A 17,250-nucleotide genomic window follows, 5' to 3' on the forward strand; every position below is an offset into this window, starting at 1 on the left:
TTAACAGGAAGATAAAAGTTTTAAACTTCTATATACTTCATAATAGTTTTTAAATATATAAAATAAAAATTGATGGAATTACAAGGAGAACCGACAAATTCATAGTGAATGTTAACATACCTTTCTGAGTAACTGATACAAGAAGCAGACAAAGAAATCAATAAGGATAAAGAAGATTAGAACCACACAATTAACACACTTCATCTAACACCACATCCAAAAGACTTTGCATACACAGAATTTTACCAAAACTAACCATGTACTACACCCATAAAGCAAGCCTCAACAAAATTCGAAGAATCTATTATATAGCCTGACCACAATGCAATCCATTTGAATTTAAATTTAAAAACTAATTTTAAAATACACTTAGAAATAAATCATGGGTCATCTAATCTATGAGATCAAAAAAGGAAAAAAGTTTGTTCCTCCAGAAAAGAAAAATATTAGTAAAATCAATAAATCTCTCCAAGATTGATCAAGAAAAAAGGGAGGGACAGAAAAAAGATTAGAACTGTAAAAGGGGACAAAATTAAAGATGGTATAGACACTAAAAGGGATATTACAAGTAACTTTATGACAGTAACTTTGAAAATAAATAAAAACAACAAACTCCTAGAAAAAATATCAACTTACCAAGTTGACTCAAGGAAAAACAGAAAACCTGACTGGTCCTAAAACAATTATAAGAAATTGGGTCAGTAGTTTAAAATCTTCTCAGGAATTAAACATCAGGCCCAGAAATTTTTAGACACATGATCATTCAGGAAAAAAATAATTCTAATTTCACAGGATTTTTTCAGGATAGGAAGAGAATCCATCCCAATCTCATTTTTATGAGGCTAGGAATTTCATAATATAAAAACCAGGCATCATTTATACTGTACACCTGTAACATATAATATTGTACATCAACTATACTTCAATTAAAAAAAAACAGGCAAAGACAATATGAAACAATTATAGACCAATCTTATTCAAACGTAAATGCAAAAATCTTAGACCAAATACTGGCAATACAAAGTTCACCATCGTGTGCATATGTGCATGTGTACACAGGCTACGTATGACTTAGGTCTGGGAATGCAATGGACTTAACATTAGAAAATTAATGTAAATCACTGCGTTAACAAGTAAAGGAGAACAAAACATTGGCTCTTAATTAACATAGAAATAGCACTCAATAAAATTCAATTTCCATACACAATTAAAAAAAAAAAACAACTCCTGGCATACTAGGAATAAAACTAGAATTGATTAGCAATGCCAAAGGTTCCAAACATTCACACATGCTTTAAGGAAAAACATTTTAAAATTACTCCTTTTAAAATAAGGAAAAAAAGAAGAAGAATCTTCCAGCTATCACCACTTCTATTCAGCATGGTACAGATCTTAGCCACTATAATAAGACAATAAAAAGAAATAAAATGTGTAAGAATTGAAAAGGAAAAACAAACTGCTATTCACAGATATTAATTTCTATACAGATACCTAGAACATATAGATAACTATACAGATAATTCAAATAAATTATCAGTAGATTCTGAGTTAAGATATTTTAGTAAAGTTGCAGGATATAAGATAGAAAAGTCAACTGCATTTCTACACATCAGCAGGGAGAAAATACAACAACAAAAACATGTAACTAGGGATGTAATGCACAACATGATTAACTATAGTTAATGATGCTGTATGGTAATTTGAAAGTTGCTAAGAGAATAAATATTAAAAGTTCTCATCACGAGAAAATAAATGGGTAGGGGTAACTATATGAGGTGATGGATGTTAACTAAACCTACTGCAGTAATCACTTGGCAATATATACTTGTGTCAAGTCATCGTGCTCTACACCTTAAACTTCTACAGTGTTGTATGTCAATTATCTCTCAAAAAAACTGGAGAAATTTTTTTTGGAAAAGGAAATGAAGAAGCTAATAAATCCCTAAAGAAAAAAAAAATCTAACAAAAGATACACAAGACCTTAATGGAGAAAATTAGAGAACTACTGAAAAATATTAAAGAACGTTTAAATGAGATGCTATCACGTATATGAATAAAAAGTCTTGGCATCATTATGATGTCAGTTCTCCCCAAACTGATAATAGACAATGCAATTTCAAGTTAAAAAAAACCACAACAGAGTTTTTTGTGAAAACCAACAGGCAGATTTTAAAATTTCTGAAGAGGAGCAAAAGACCAAGAGGCAAGACAATTTGAGGAAAAATAAGGTGGGGATTTGCCTTACCACATGCCTAAACGTACTGTAAAGCTCTTCTACATGAGACAGTGTGATGTTGACACAGAGACACACAGACCAATGAAACAGAAGAGGCCAGAAACAGACGGGTGTGTATTTGCTAACTCAACACCTGACACAGACAGCATTGAAAACAGATGCAAAAAAGATGGCCTACTTACAAAAGTAGTACTTAGCATCTAAGTCTGAAATTAAGCTATAAAATGTATTCACATTTTGCCAAATCTGGCTCAGTTTTGGTGGGTTTAAAAATTGACTGACTTCTGGAAATGAATGGTAGAGATGGCTGCACAACAATGTGAATGTATTTAATGCCACTGAACCTTACACTTAAAAATGGTTAAGATGGTAAATTTTAAGTTATGTCTATTTTATCACAATTTTTAAATTTTATTTTTTTGCTGAGCAGAGTTTAAGACTTTTTTTTTTGCTGTTCTTTCGTCCGTAAGAACATATCTTCCTAAAGATGTAGAGTCGAATTACAACGTATTAAACAAATCACTTGGAATATTTCTTCTCTATGCGGTTTATCCTTTATCCCATACATATTTTGGTTCATTTGTCTCAATTTGATTTACTTTTTGAATACTTCTTTTTTACTTTTTTTATCCTAACATTTTATTTTTATTTTTTTAATGTCTTACTTCTTTTTTTAAAATTTTTTATTTTATATTGGAGTATAGTTGATTAACAATGTTGTCTTAGTTTCAGGTGTACAGCAAAGTGATTCAATTATACATATACATGTATCTATTCTTTTTCAAATTCTTTTCCCCTTTAGGTTATTACAGAATATTAAGCAGAGTTCCCTGTGCTATACAATAGGTCCTTGTTGGTTAACTATCTTAAATATAACAGTGTATACATGTCAATCCCAAACTCTAAATGTTTTAATTAAATATATTTTTAAAAAGTGGTCTTTGGAAAAACTGGCAGTTCATCTGCATAAGAATGAAACTGGACCTACACTTCACCACACGCAAGGAGAGGTTAATACAGTTCTTAAAATGTTAAAAATTTTTAAAGAAAATTCAGGACAAATATTTTACGGTCTCAGGATAAGGAAGGATTTCTTACGACACAAAAGGTATAAAACCTCCAAAAAAAAAAAGAAAAGAAAAGAAAAAAGTATAAAACTATAAAGGAAAGGACAGATAAATACTTCTCTTCATTAACAGATATCATAAGCTGACTGGAGTTCATTTATTTTCAACACACATTTAATACCCAGAAGCTTGAAGAGTTCCAAAACTCTTGAAGTTTGAGAACTAATGAAGAACACAACCTTTCCCCTCAACAAAATGGGCAAACTACAAGCACAGACATTTCACAGCAGAAGAAGCATAAATGGCCACTGAACATGTGAAGAGACACTTGCCGTCACCAGGACTCAGGGATATGAAAATGGAGACCTTATTTTACACCGAAGACTAGAAAAGCGCAGACGGCAGACTACACCAAATGTGAGGGAGACATGTCACCACAGACCGCTAAGTGGGGGTGGGAAGCAGTACAATCACTGTGGAAAAGAATCTGGCATCCCCTGGCAGAACTGAGGAGGGACCAGCCTACTTCCCAGCAGGCGCACCCCCGAACACCTACCCGAAAGAAGCCCGAGCACACATGGACCGGGAGAAGCGTCAAGAACAGAGCCCTGAGAGAAGCCTCCAGGCAACAGTCCAGAGTAGCTCCATTCAGATGAGGTTCAAGGACAGGAGAGACTATCTGTGCTGACAGATGTTGGAACAGCGGTGGTTTACAGGGTGGGCACTGACTGGAAGGGGGCAGGAGGGGACCTTCTGGGTGATGAAAATGATCTACAGCTGGATCAGAGCGTTGGCTACACAAGCGTACATACCTTCCTCAAAACTCACTGAACTATATACTTAATATCTGTGCATGTCAACGAGTATAAATTTTGACTTAAAAAGCCTCCCAAAAAAAAGGAAGAGAAAGAGAAGGGGGGACGTAGATAAGAGCTGGTTATGTGAGCCACTTAATCTTCTGAAGGGGGATAATTTGTTTCACATGCTTTACCAGTAGCAATTTGCACATAATTGCACCCTAAGCACAAATTTATTTTATCCACTCAAAAAACGGGCTCAAATTCTCTTCTTGGCAACACATTTTAGCAAGTTTAATCCAAGATATGATAGGCATTTGAAAATAAGGCTACCCAGGACTTCCCCATTTACTCTCAACTAAGTGAAAATACTAGGACATACTTAGAAAAATAAAAAAGGCTGAACAATAAACAGTAGTTCAGCTGTATGACTTTACAGGCAAAGGCTAAAAATTTCACAAATGATTGCCTCTTGCTTTTCTGGACTAATCAATGAGGATATATTTATATGATCAATCCCAGCATCAAATAATTCAGAACTTACTTGGTACCCACCCCTTCTCTCCCCATAGCTCCTCCCTGAAAAAAGAGGAAGATGGGGCAACACGGGCACCAACCACCAGCATGACCGTCAACTTCCAATTTCGCGCACGGAGCTTCCCGCCTCCTTACTCTGTGTGTGTGCGTCTGTGTATGAAGCCCATCAAAACGAAACCCTACTGTGTCTAAACTTCCCGTACCACACACAAAAGCCCAGGCACAAAGCAGACACAAGTGACACATTTCATACCCGTCTCTTGCAGGATTGCTATATGCCTCTTCGACAAGCTCCATTTTGCGCAAATCCTTCCACTTGCCTCCATCTAAGACTTGCCATCGATATGGCAAATGGAAATGAACTCTACTGCACTTATCTGAAATAAAAATATAAAGAAGTGAGCACACTGGCAATACACAGCCTGGCCCAGACCCACAGTTCTCAAGGGGTGTGGTGCTGCCTGCTGACCTGGGAACATTTTGGAAATCTATGAGGGAGCCTTTTTTAATGCAGTCATACCTGAGCATTTAGATATCAAATACTATGCATTTTAGGATATACACTTTCCTTTTATGTCTCCCTTGTTAATAGGACATGAAACATACTAAACTGATTTTTTAAAAACTGTGTGTTGGTGGGTTACATTATGTATGAATTTCATCTCATGAGAGTAAAGAAGCTGATCATGCGATGGTCGAAGGCTCCATGTCTGCAGGGGCAGTCTGTCCGTGCATTACTGCTACACACGTGACACTTGGATGGGGCGTGGTCACACCAGAAACGGGAGCAGGTTCATCTCTACCAGAACCATCCCAACCCCAGCAGGTCCTACAGCAGGTGGGTCAGCAGTGTGGTTTCAGCCCACCTTGATCTTTCTGGCTGCTAACTTACTCACCCCTCCTCAACACACCCCACCCCCCGAAGGCATTATACACACGGCCCGGGTCTACGGTTTCCATCCAACTACTCCCCCATGCCTTCTGTGTGCTCCTGGGGCCTGTACCTCCTAGCACCTCCTGCCCGCCTTGCCTTGGCTCATGTCGGCCGCTCACCTGGAACGCTGCCCACACCCTCCCTCTACCTTTCAATAGACTGTGAGGTTCTGGTACATCCTGACGGAGGAATGTTGTGAGAGGAAAGAGAGACAGGAAAGAAGAGCAATGGGAATCTTCACACTGACACCTGCAGGATTTACACTATTAGGTAGAAAGATACACAGGTGTGGAATGCCTCTATTTGGGTAAAAGAATAGAAAAAATAAGATTAGCGATACTCGGACTGAATACACATACACGCACACAGTATTCCTTGCTGCCGGAGGACTGGGTGGCACAGCACAAAGTCAGGAGGAGAGATTTGTTTTGAATTTTGAACCACAAAAATATATAGTCCAAAAAATTAAACATCTAGTTAAGTGAAAAAAGATACAAAACAGCGTTCATAAAGTGTACCTGTGTAAAAAGAAAAGACTAAACATACACACTTGTGCTTGTATAAACTCTTGATGGAAAAATATTCAAGGAACTAGTAATAATGACTTTCTGAAGGGAATCTGGGTGCTGGGGAAAAGGGTTGTGACGAAGACATTTCTTACTGACTGTCTTTTGTACATTTTTAATTCATCTTTCAAAATAATAACAATGAAGCAATGGCTAACTTGACACCTGAAAAAAATTAAAATTTTCTCACATCGTACGCAGTCTTTCAGGCAAGTCTTAATGCCACTTCTTTCCCAGAGACTCTGCAAGGGAGCAGTGGGGTGGCAGGGACCGGGGAGGAAGTGAGGAGACAGCCTGGGCTTGTCGAAGACCAGGCCTGAGGCCAGGCCGACAGGGCTTAGAGAACAGGAGGAGGGACCCCAACCAAGGAAATCTCTGCCAAGTTCAACCAGGCTGGAAAGAGCCCCACTGGGGAGTCAGGATGTCCTGGCCTGTCCAGAGTTAGGGCAGGGATGGCTCACACCAGGCCAAACGGAGCCTTCTTAGACTCCTGACCAGGGGTGTGGACAATAAAGTGATAACCAGGGGCTCGACCTGAATAGATAAGGCCACAGCTGTGGTCCAGAGGTCACGACCAAATAAGATTTCCTGTTTCTTCCTAAGGGGCACTAAGGGAAATGATGAGGAATGAGAGTTCAGCCGCTCATCTATACAGCCCAGCACAGGTGAGTCCTGGACAGCCTGAAGAAAGGCTCTCCCCTTAAGAAGGCACCTGTCAAGGTAGGAGCACCACCCACCCCTCTCGAGGCTGACACTTCCTTGGGAAGGACATAGGGGCCAGGGGAAGGCACTGTGAGGCCTGAGGCTTCTAGCTCTTAATCCAACCTGAGCATGGAGCCCATGCTGCTCACAAGCCGGAAGGTGCCCTGAGGAGGAGGATGCCACGCAGGCCACTGCAGCCCTGAAGATGGCAAGAGCGGAGTCCTCGCTCAGCGCTGAGCGTGCAAAGCCCCTGCTCTGCTACATCTTTCCTGGTCCTTCTGTCCCCTCTCTGTTTCCCTCCCTTCTTCCAATGTTCCCCACCTCACTGTTGCATTCCCAAGTCTAGGTTTTCTAGGTTAGTCACAGAAACCAAATCAAATTGGCAAAGTACCCACATCCACATCCCCTTTCTCCCTACTTCCCTTGAAATGACAGACCACAGAGAAGAAGAAATCCAAAAGCACTGGAAAACAGAAGTACCATCAAAAGACCAGAATTACTAAAGAATTCCTAAAAATATGAAGCAGTAAGAACCAAACCAACAAAGAGAGAAAAATACATGTAGAATATGCAGAAGAGAGCCACCCCAGAAGTAGGAAGGAGCTGGGGGCTTCACAAACTCAGAGTCAGGTGTAACAAGGAGCAAGAAAGACACCCGGACAAGAGCACTGAGAGGAATCAGGACCCAGTGGAGCAAGTGCCCCATCAGTGCCTTGCTTGTGCCCAGCAACCTTGTTCTTTGTCCCATAGAACACGTGGGTGTGGATACAGGGGCTGGAGAGAGAAGCATGCGAGAAAGCCATCAAAGCCCCCGCCCTGACCTTCGAACATACGCTAGCAGCCCCCACAACCAACCAACCAAGACTTACCGCCTCTTCCCCATTAAGCCTGGAATCAGAATCAGCATCCACCAGTAGGCACAGGGATTTGAGTACCAACATGGGCACACAACCAAGAGCCACCCAACACACGAGGAAAAATAACACAGACAGGCAGCTAACTCACACGGAAGAATCAACCCCTAAGGAAACAATTTTTGGAGAAAATAGATCAAGAGAAACAACCAGGCCTAAACATAAAAGCTAAGCCTATAAACTTCTGGAAAAAAAAAAACCATAGGAGAGACATTTTCCTGGGCCTGGAAGAGACAAAGATTTTTAGGGCACAAAAACCACAAACCATTAAAAAATATATTAAAATGGACATCAACGTAAAACATATTCTTCCAAAGATACTGTAAAAAAAAAAGAACATGAAAGACAAAGACTGGGAGAATATATTTTCAATACCTATATCTGACAAAGACATGAATAAAGAATATTCAAAACTACTAGAAGTCAATAATGAGAGATCAAACAACCCAATAAAAAAATGGGCCAAACAGTCACAAAAGACCACACGTTGTATGATTCCATTTATATGAAATATCCAGGCAAACCCAGAGACATAATGTAAATGCCAGGAGCTGGGGGGAGGAAAGAATGGGTAGTGACTGCTAATGGTTATGGATTTCTTTGGAGGTGATGAAAATGTTCTAATATTGACCATGATGATGGTTGCACAACTCTGACTATATTAAAAACTATTAAATGGGTGAATTGTATACTATATGAAATATACTTAATATCTTAACAAAGCTGTTATCTGCCTGTAAAATAGGCAAAAGATTTAAACAGATACTTCACAGAAGATATACAAATGGCCAAAAGGCACATGAACATAAATGTTAAATATCATTACTCATCAGGGAAATGCAAATGAAAGCCACAATGAGATACTACTCATTTGCTAGGATGGCTAAAATTCATAGGACTGACAATACCAAGTGTTGGCAAGGATGCAGAGCAAGCAAAACGCTCACACACTGCTGGTGGGAAGGCGAAATACATCCACTTTGGAAGACAGTCTGGCTGTATCTTGTAATGTTAAACACACATTTACCATATGATCAGACATTCCACTTCTAGGTCTTTACCCAAGAGAGGAAGACATACAACCACATGAAAACTTGTACATGAATATTGATAGAGGCTTTATTTATAAAAGCCAAAAACTGGAAACCCAAATGTTCATCAACATATAAATGGATAAACAACTTGTAGTTAATCCATGCAACAGGAGAATACATGCTGTATGATTACATTTATATAAAATTCTGGAAAACGCACATCTACTCTACATCAACAAAAAGTAGATCAGGGATTGCCTTGGGCCAGGAAACTGGGGGGTGAGGATCGACTGTATAGGGGCATAAGGGGAATTTTTGGAATGAGAGAACGGTTCCGTATCTAGATTATAGTGATAGTTACATGGGCAAACATACTTACCAAAACTCAAAAGGTATACTTAAAATGGGTGCATTTTATTGTATGTAAATTATATCTAATAATGCTGATTTTTAAGACTATATATATATATATATATACATATACACACACATACATGTATATATATATACACACACACATACACACACACACATATATATATATATGTATATATAGCACATATTCCTTGACCTAGTATTCCATTTCCAGGAATCTATCTATGGAAATACACATGTGTACTCAGACGCTCAAGGGAAAAAAAATCACTCTAATCAAATACTACACAGTTGTTTTTAAAATCCCGGTAGACATACACATACATACTAATGTAGAAAAAAATCTCAAGTACACACCATTAAATAAAAGAAGCAGGTTAAATAATGTGCATGCTCCCATCTGTTGAAAAATATGTGAAACAAATATGACCACACATCACGTGTTTACCTTCAGAGAAGGCTGAAGGAAGACTTCAGGCTTTACTCTGTATCATTTCACTCTTCTACAAAGTGAAAATATTCATGAATTGCTTGGGTAGTTTTTAAAGACTGAAAACAAAACAGGAAGTTTTGGTGGTTTGTTTTTTTTTAAGCGGAGTCACAAAATTTGAGAAGGAATCTTTCTTCAATCAAAGCCCAAGACAGCAGCAAGAACAAAGGTTTAGTGAAAATACAGTCTCACACCCACACCCACACCCACACACAAGATTTGCTACTTCTGATAAAAGAGAGAATGTGGAGAGAAACCCCAAACTTAAATAAATACTGATCCCCCAAGAGTGAACACAGGTGTTTCCTCCTGAGGGAAGGCGTTCCCAGGTTCTAAGTTATCTCTGAGACTACAACCTCCCTCCATAAGGGACACTAGACTGGGCATCCGAGTGTCTCTGCAGGTCTGTGACCTCATGCTAAGTTGACCAAGGGGCAACACTTGACACTCATTTGCTGCACGAACCAAACGGTCATGCTCTCCATCCACAGTTTGATTTTTAGAAACTCAAGTAATTCCTATCACCCTCAACTCCCCAACAAAATCACTGAAGTGACACCAGCTCACAATTAAGATGGCCTGACCCTCTCTGGACGGCGGTGGGGAGAGGACCTCGAGGGGTGGTGTCAGAGCAGAGCTCTGGGAACCAGAAGCAGTTATCCCGCCCACAAATGGACGAAGGGGTTTCCCCTGACTCACCTTGAAAGCTACAACTCTTCCAGATATGGAACAAGCAAATCTGATCACTCTCCTCTTGGTTGGCAGTGTTTGGGGACACAGAACCTGCACCTCTTCTTTCTACAAAGAAACACTGCAAAGATGTATCACCGATGCTTCTGACATGGGGTTGGGGTAGTTCAAGGTACAAAGGAGAGAAAAAAGGATTCATTCATCCCTCTGCATGAGGCAAAAGTGGGCAAGGCAACCTCACAAAATCTTATAAAGTTCTGGACGAAAGCACCCTCAGACACACAGGTGGGTCCTCTGCTTTTTAGGGAGGAATCAGGGAGCCCAAGGTCACAGGGCTGCTTGCCAAATCCAGGACGTCATGGTTGGGGGCTGGGGGTGAGTCTTTTCTCAACTCTGGCTGTGCACCCAATTCACTAGGAGACCTGTTTAAAAACAGAAGTGCCCGGCTCTACCTCAGACTGACACAATCAGAAGCCTTCAACAGTGGAACCTGGGATACTTTTTTAATAGGGGGGAACCACTAACCAACATTTTCCTTCTGTATCTACGGATGTGATGAGCCCAGAGAGCAAGTGAAGGCTGCATTTTATAAACTAGATTTGACTGCAAAAGCAAATACCTGTCAATGAACTATTAGAATCGGGTGCCAATACCAAGAAAAAAATAACAATAAACAGAAAGCCCACAATTCAAAATGAAACCTAATTTAGGTTAATTATAAAAATTGTAGGGACTTCCCTGGTGGCGCAGTGGTTAAGAATCCGCCTGCCAATGCGGGGGACACGGGTTCGAGCCCTGGTCCAGGAAGATCCCACATGTCGCGGAGCAACAAAGCCCATGCGCCACAACTACAGAGCCTGCGCTCTAGGGCCCTCAAGCCACAACTACTGAAGCCCGCGTGCCTAGAGCCCGGTGCTCCGCAACAAGAGAAGCCACCATAATGAGAAGCTCGCACACTGCAATGAAGACCCAACGCAGCCAAAAATAAATAAAAATAAATAATTTTCAAAAACTACTGTAATATAACAAGAGCGTGCAAGTGCTCTCAAAGTTTACCTTTACTAGAAGTGCTTCTATGAGCCATTACCTAATAATTACATTTCGGTGGGCCCCAACTGCCACCGTATAAGCATATAAAACTCATTAGCAAACCCTCCCTATTTTGTTATTCATCTTCCCTTGTTGTTTTATAGGCCCCTCAGACAGCCACAGGCTGCACCTTAAAACCCACACCTGTGGAGCCTTAGAGCTGGCCTCCCTCTCCCCCCAGGCGCAGGTATCCTCCCCTCCCTTTCTAACAAGGCCATAATCCAACTGACACTTTTAACAAACTGTTTAAAGCAAAACCTGTTTGCTTCTAGGCTTCTTACTGTTGAAAGAAACTAACCAAAAATAATTGAAGAAAATGTAAAGAAAAAACATATGACGAGGACAACTTTCAAATATAAAAATCAGGTAAGATTAGAGTGATAAGTTTGTTTGCTGATCATCCTGGCACTGGTATTCTAGGAAGTGTTCTATTCAAAATCCTAGATTATCACTACAGCAAACAAGTGGGGGGGAGCCACGGCTCACAGTCACCAAGGTATAACCAGGGCCCAGGATAGTGGCCAGCACGTGGCCAGGACTCACATTTGTTGAATGAGAAAATGGATCATCAGAACGGCCAGCCAACAGCAGATACTGTGAAAATCCAAAGGACACCAAGGCATCACAGCCTCCCTGAGGGACCATGGTATTCACGTCCCAACCAACAGGTACTCAAGAAATGCTTATTAAATAAACAATCTCCGCTCAAAATTCCCCCGTTTGCCTGTCAATAAGCCTGATATTTCTCAAAAAAAATTTTGTAACAAGTCTCCTGACAGATTCACCCATTCAACAAATGTCTCAGTGCCTACTGTGGTCGGCACCGTCTAGAGATGAGCGGTGAACAAAGTCAACCTGCAGTGACGAAAAAGATCCATTCATGTCAAGAAGAGAGCTGAAATTAAAATATGCTTCATTCAAAAATAAGTAAATAAAATATGCTTCATTCACTCATTAAAAAAAAAAAAATCTAAACAGAATGCAATGCAAAGGATGGCCCCAGAGTTGTACAGCATGGCATTAACTCTGGGGTCCCTCACTGGAAAACAAGCTCTCCAGGGGGGCAGAGAGAAGACTGGATAGGGAGAAGCAGCATCTCCCATCTCTGTGCAGATGAGGCCCAGAGAGAATTCACCCACCCTCGACACCAGTCGGCATTTGTTTAGAATGTCTTGCTCGTTCACAGCTCTGATTTCAATTCATCTTCACAATCCCCACTGGCTAGGAGGGGATGGCCAACTGCATTTTACTAGAAGCAGCACAGACTTGCCCAAAGTCACACATGCCATTTAGCGGTCAGCTGGCATCCAGGAGCCCCAGCCCAGAGCCTTACCGGAAGTCCCCTGTGACCAAGAGGGAGGAGGCGGCACTCTGATGGAGGGAGAGCTCTTATTCTTGATGTCATGAGCATTTCTGTAAATGGAAGGCAGCCTGCTCACCAGCTCTGACCTCATGCCCAACTTCTCCAGTTTTTCCAGGTTCTCAGAATTAGAGAAATCATGGGATCTCTTACAGCCAGTGCCAAACTTGCATTCACCCTGTGAAAAATACTGGCAGACGTGGAGTTTGACACATTGCTTTCTAAAGGAACAAGAGCCGTAGGGTCCATGTCCTTTGTTGTAATGAAGGCAGATCTGTTAACAGAGAAGGAAAAACGACAGCAGCTTAGAAAGGCCTCACACAACACCACCTCCTTACTGAGCCACCTACTAGAGAAAGAGGTTCCTCCAGAGACCTAGCCAAGGCTGCGATCCCGTTGTGACACTGGTCGCACAGCTCTGAGAACATCCCTCACTCTAGATGGATGCCGCTAGCACATGCCCTTGGTAAATGGGACCGGGGAGGACAGCGGACTGCTCAGAACAAGCCCCTCCGCCGGGAAAATCCAAAGAACATCCAGCTGATCAGAGCTGCTCCCTTCACATGAGAAAACATTTTAATGTAACTCGCACAGCAAACCTTACACTACTAACAAACCTTACACGCTACCTAGCCCCTGCCCCCACTGATTCACCAACTCTCTCTAACCCAGGGCCCAGTTTCTCCCAGCACTTTTTTTTCTCCAATTCTAGGTCAAAGAGGCTCTGAGGCTTTAAAGTATCTTCAAGAAAGCCAAATACAGCCCTTTCATTTCCCAAGTGCAAAATGAGACTCAGAGAAGTTAAAAGGCTTGCCCTGGGTCACACAGCTGTCTAACACACCTGGCACATACAGTACCTGCTGGACTGGGTTGTTGGTAAGGGGCGGGGCTTGAACTTGAATCAACTGTTCCTTTTCCTCTACATTCCACGTTCTTGGAGATGGGAACTAAACCAGAGACCACCAAGGGCCCACCCACTCAACTCACAGGCATTACACTGAACAGAGGGCTACAGAACCCAGGCCCAGATCAGCAGGGGGTCCCTTCTGGAAATGGAAGCCCCGAGGGAAAAGATCAGAGGGAGCTGGGCCCTAACCTTGATCCTGCCACTTACAAGCTGTCTGACCTTGGGCAGGCCACTCACCAGCTCTGAGATTCCGTTTTTTAATCCCCCAAATGGAAATAATGCCACCTACATTGCTGGGCTATTGTGAGAATTAAATAAGAAATATACCAAGTGACTAATACAATGCCTGGAACACAGTGGGTGCTCAACTCATGGTGGCGGCCCCCAAATGGTCAACTGATAAGGGGGCCAGCCTGAGAGCAGCGGACGTGGCAGGAAAGCCACCCTGGATCCGAGCTTTTGGTCACAGCCCCCATGTGCTAGCACTGTGTCCTGAAGCACCCCACACACCCCAGGAGACAGAGGCTGCGCATTCCAGGCCGGTCACCTGCTGATTCAGTTCTCATACCACTACCAAGGTGATCACTCCAAAATGTTAATGCCTACCCTCCCAACACAACCTCGCCCCAACTCCTGCCTGTGACGCAGGAGGCTGTATGGCTGAGCCTCCACCTTCGCATTTCTCTCTCCCCTCCCCCTAAGTCCAGGTCATGCCGACCTACACACTGTGCCCTGACCAGGTAGGCTTCCCGATCTCTGCCTCCCTCTTCCCAGACCTTCATCCTTCACTCACCCTCCAGCACCCAGAGCAGGCACCATCTGATCCAGGGCACCTTCCCCGGTGCCCAAACTGTGCCCCCGAGACCAGAGCACCGACTCCTGCTAAAGCACCTACAACAGCACCTTGCTATCATCCGATGATATCATCCGCTACTGTCCCACCCAGTAGCTGTGCCCCCCCAGAAGAGCAGAAAGGGTCTTTCACCTCCTTACCACCAGTGCCTCGTCTGTAATGGATTGTCAATATAGGTGAATTAAATCTACACTAGTTTTCAAAAGGCAAAGGAAAACACTTAACACCTGTTATGTGCCAGTCATTTGCTATGTAGCATCTTTCTCAAATGGGAGGTTTCAACTGAGTAAGAAGGAAGCACTGTCATTAAAATATATCCATCTAATCCCTGTCGCCTCATCCAAGAAGCAGTGCCAGGGCATCCCACAGAACCTGTGCTGGCCACAGAACGACCGCTCGGACCCGCCACAGAGCACAGGCAACTCTCGGCCCAGCTGCTGCCCTCTGCAGCCGCCCTCTTTACACAGAGGGCGCTCCCAAGGGCTGCTCTCAGACAGCGACCGGGCAGGTCGTTCTGGGGAGACACAGGACGCCACCAACAGGGACTTTGGCTCAGAACTTCTCGCTGGCTGGGCGGAAGCTTTCTGAGCACTGCACTGCAGTCAGGGTCTCTTCCTACCGGGTCCCTTTCCTGCCCCTTCTCCGGCCACAGATGTCAGAGCACCATCACCACCTGAAGGCTTCCCCACCTTCTTTGCTCCCTCCCCAGTAAATCTCTCAAACTTCCAATCCCACCTTGGGGTCCGCTTCTTTTAGGACTCGAGCTAGTCCATGACCATTGCAGTGAGCTTCAATACAAGTGGGTGGTTACTGTCTGAAATGCAGTATGAGAGTTCACATCAACCCAAGTTAGAAAACTTCCCCACAGACCTCCAGGGTCTGGCAGTACCTGCATTTTTCTAAGTCCTGCTAGACAGGGAGGGGCCAGCTGGAATCTCTCACTCCCTCCGCTCTGTGTAACAACTGGCTGCAGCCACTGGCCAAACGGGCTCCCCCAACCTCACAGAAGCCCTGCAAAGGAGGTACCAGCCCAACTGACATAGAGGGAAAGGAGGCTTCAAGAGGGAGCAAGGTTGGCACAAGATCGCAGGGCTAAAATTCAGCAGAGCCGGGAACTCAGGCCAGGTCTCCCTCCAGGCAGACCCCAGCGATCACAGTGGGGCCCTTGGCCTCTCTTCCGCCATGTCTCCCTGTCTTCCCACCTCCTGGTCCCTCCCTCATCACTTACACTCAGGCCCACCCTCTCCTGGCACTCACCTCTGGCAAGAGCAAGGGGTCATTCTGTAACAAGAGCACGCAGAGCTCACTGTAGCTGAGGTGGTCCACGCCGTGAGTTTTCAGCACGCTCACGTTGTGATCGGACGTCAAGTTGTGACCGTTCCTACAGTCCTTCCTGCAAAGAAGCAGGGCTGGGGTCACAGTTGAAACGTCTCCCCAAAACCCTTATGTTGAAGTCCTAACTCCCAGTACCTCAGAAGTGACTGTATCTGCAGTCTTTCAAAAAGGTGATTAAGTTAAAATAAGGTCACTGGGGGGCCTAATCCAATCTGACCGGTGTCCTTATAAGAAAAGGGGATCAGGACACAGAGGGAAGACCATGTAAAGACGCAGGGAGAAGAAGGCATCTACAAGCCAAGGTTGGTGTCAGGAGACAACAACCTGCTGACACCTTGACCTCTGACTTCCTAGCCTCGAGAACTGTGAGAAAATAAGTTTCTGTTGTTTAAGCCACCCAGTCTGTGGTACCTTGTTACGGCAGCCCAAGCAAACTAATACAGCTGGTAAAAACAATCTTTAAGAAAATTTTTCAGAAATAGTTCCTGACATTGTTTAGAAACACCAGAGAAAACCAGTATGTCTATGCAATGAAAAATCATAGTGCTTATTTACAAAGGAAGAGATGGTGCCTTGCAAGTTCTAGGCCCAGGGCAGCACCTCTCAGCAGGTTTTTGATGAGAATGATGGGGCCATTCCCCCAGAGTCACAGCGTGCCAGTCTCTGGGCACTTACTGGCATTTAACATTGGCTGAATAAATGAGTGTGGACAGCTTATGGTTACAGGCATGTACACACACACACACGCACGCACGCACGCATGCACCACTACTGAGGCCCAGCCCTTTTTCTGCTCCCCTCCTGCATTCTTTTGATCAACAAGCCCCTCTTGAACACTCTCTGTGAGCCAGGGACTGGCACCACGCCCCAATGATCCAAAGATAAGCCTTCAAATGATCACCTGAGTCAACAGGTCCCAGAAGAGTCGGGTAAATAGCATTTGCTTGACTCAAGACACTGCCATACCTATGATAAGCATCTCAAAAGAAAACTGAACCCCTGGATCTACTCCCCCAAACCTGCACCTCCCATGGGCTCCCCCATCTTAGTAAAGGGCAACTTCCCTCTTCCACTGCACAGGCTGAAAACCTTGGAGTCATCCAACCCCTCTCCTTCTCTCTAGTGGAGACACAGACGTTGAGATGACTCTAAAATGCTGTGGGAAGTGCAAGGTCAGCTGTGCTCAGGATGCATCAGCGCAGAGAGGGGCACCTGAGCCTGACAGAAGTGGGGAAGCAATCAAGGGATGGTGCCTGGAAGGTATAAAACCTGAGCCAAATACTTAGGGTTGAGGAACCAGGCACGGACAGCAGGGAAGAACATTCTAGGCAGAGGGGCTTGGTAATTACAATGATAATGATGGC

The 17,250-nt window shown here is 43.4% G+C and overlaps 1 protein-coding gene across 2 annotated transcripts in view; it reads right to left on the minus strand.

Annotated features, from left to right (window-relative positions):
* Positions 1-17,250, minus strand: part of PARP12 (poly(ADP-ribose) polymerase family member 12) — a 44,998-nt gene that overhangs the window by 24,486 nt on the left and 3,262 nt on the right. The window contains exons 2-5 of one of the 2 annotated variants that reach the window (XM_068549562.1): positions 15,809-15,944; positions 12,765-13,065; positions 10,352-10,450; positions 4,891-5,014 (exon numbers count right to left, since the gene is read on the minus strand). In XM_068549562.1, the coding sequence (XP_068405663.1) occupies positions 4,891-5,014; positions 10,352-10,450; positions 12,765-13,065; positions 15,809-15,944 (660 nt within the window). The remainder of the gene's footprint in view (positions 1-4,890; positions 5,015-10,351; positions 10,451-12,764; positions 13,066-15,808; positions 15,945-17,250) is intronic. The other variant, XM_068549563.1, reaches the window with a different exon arrangement.

Source organism: Eschrichtius robustus, chromosome 8 (genome assembly GCF_028021215.1).
Source record: "Eschrichtius robustus isolate mEscRob2 chromosome 8, mEscRob2.pri, whole genome shotgun sequence".
Lineage (NCBI taxonomy): Eukaryota > Metazoa > Chordata > Mammalia > Artiodactyla > Eschrichtiidae > Eschrichtius > Eschrichtius robustus.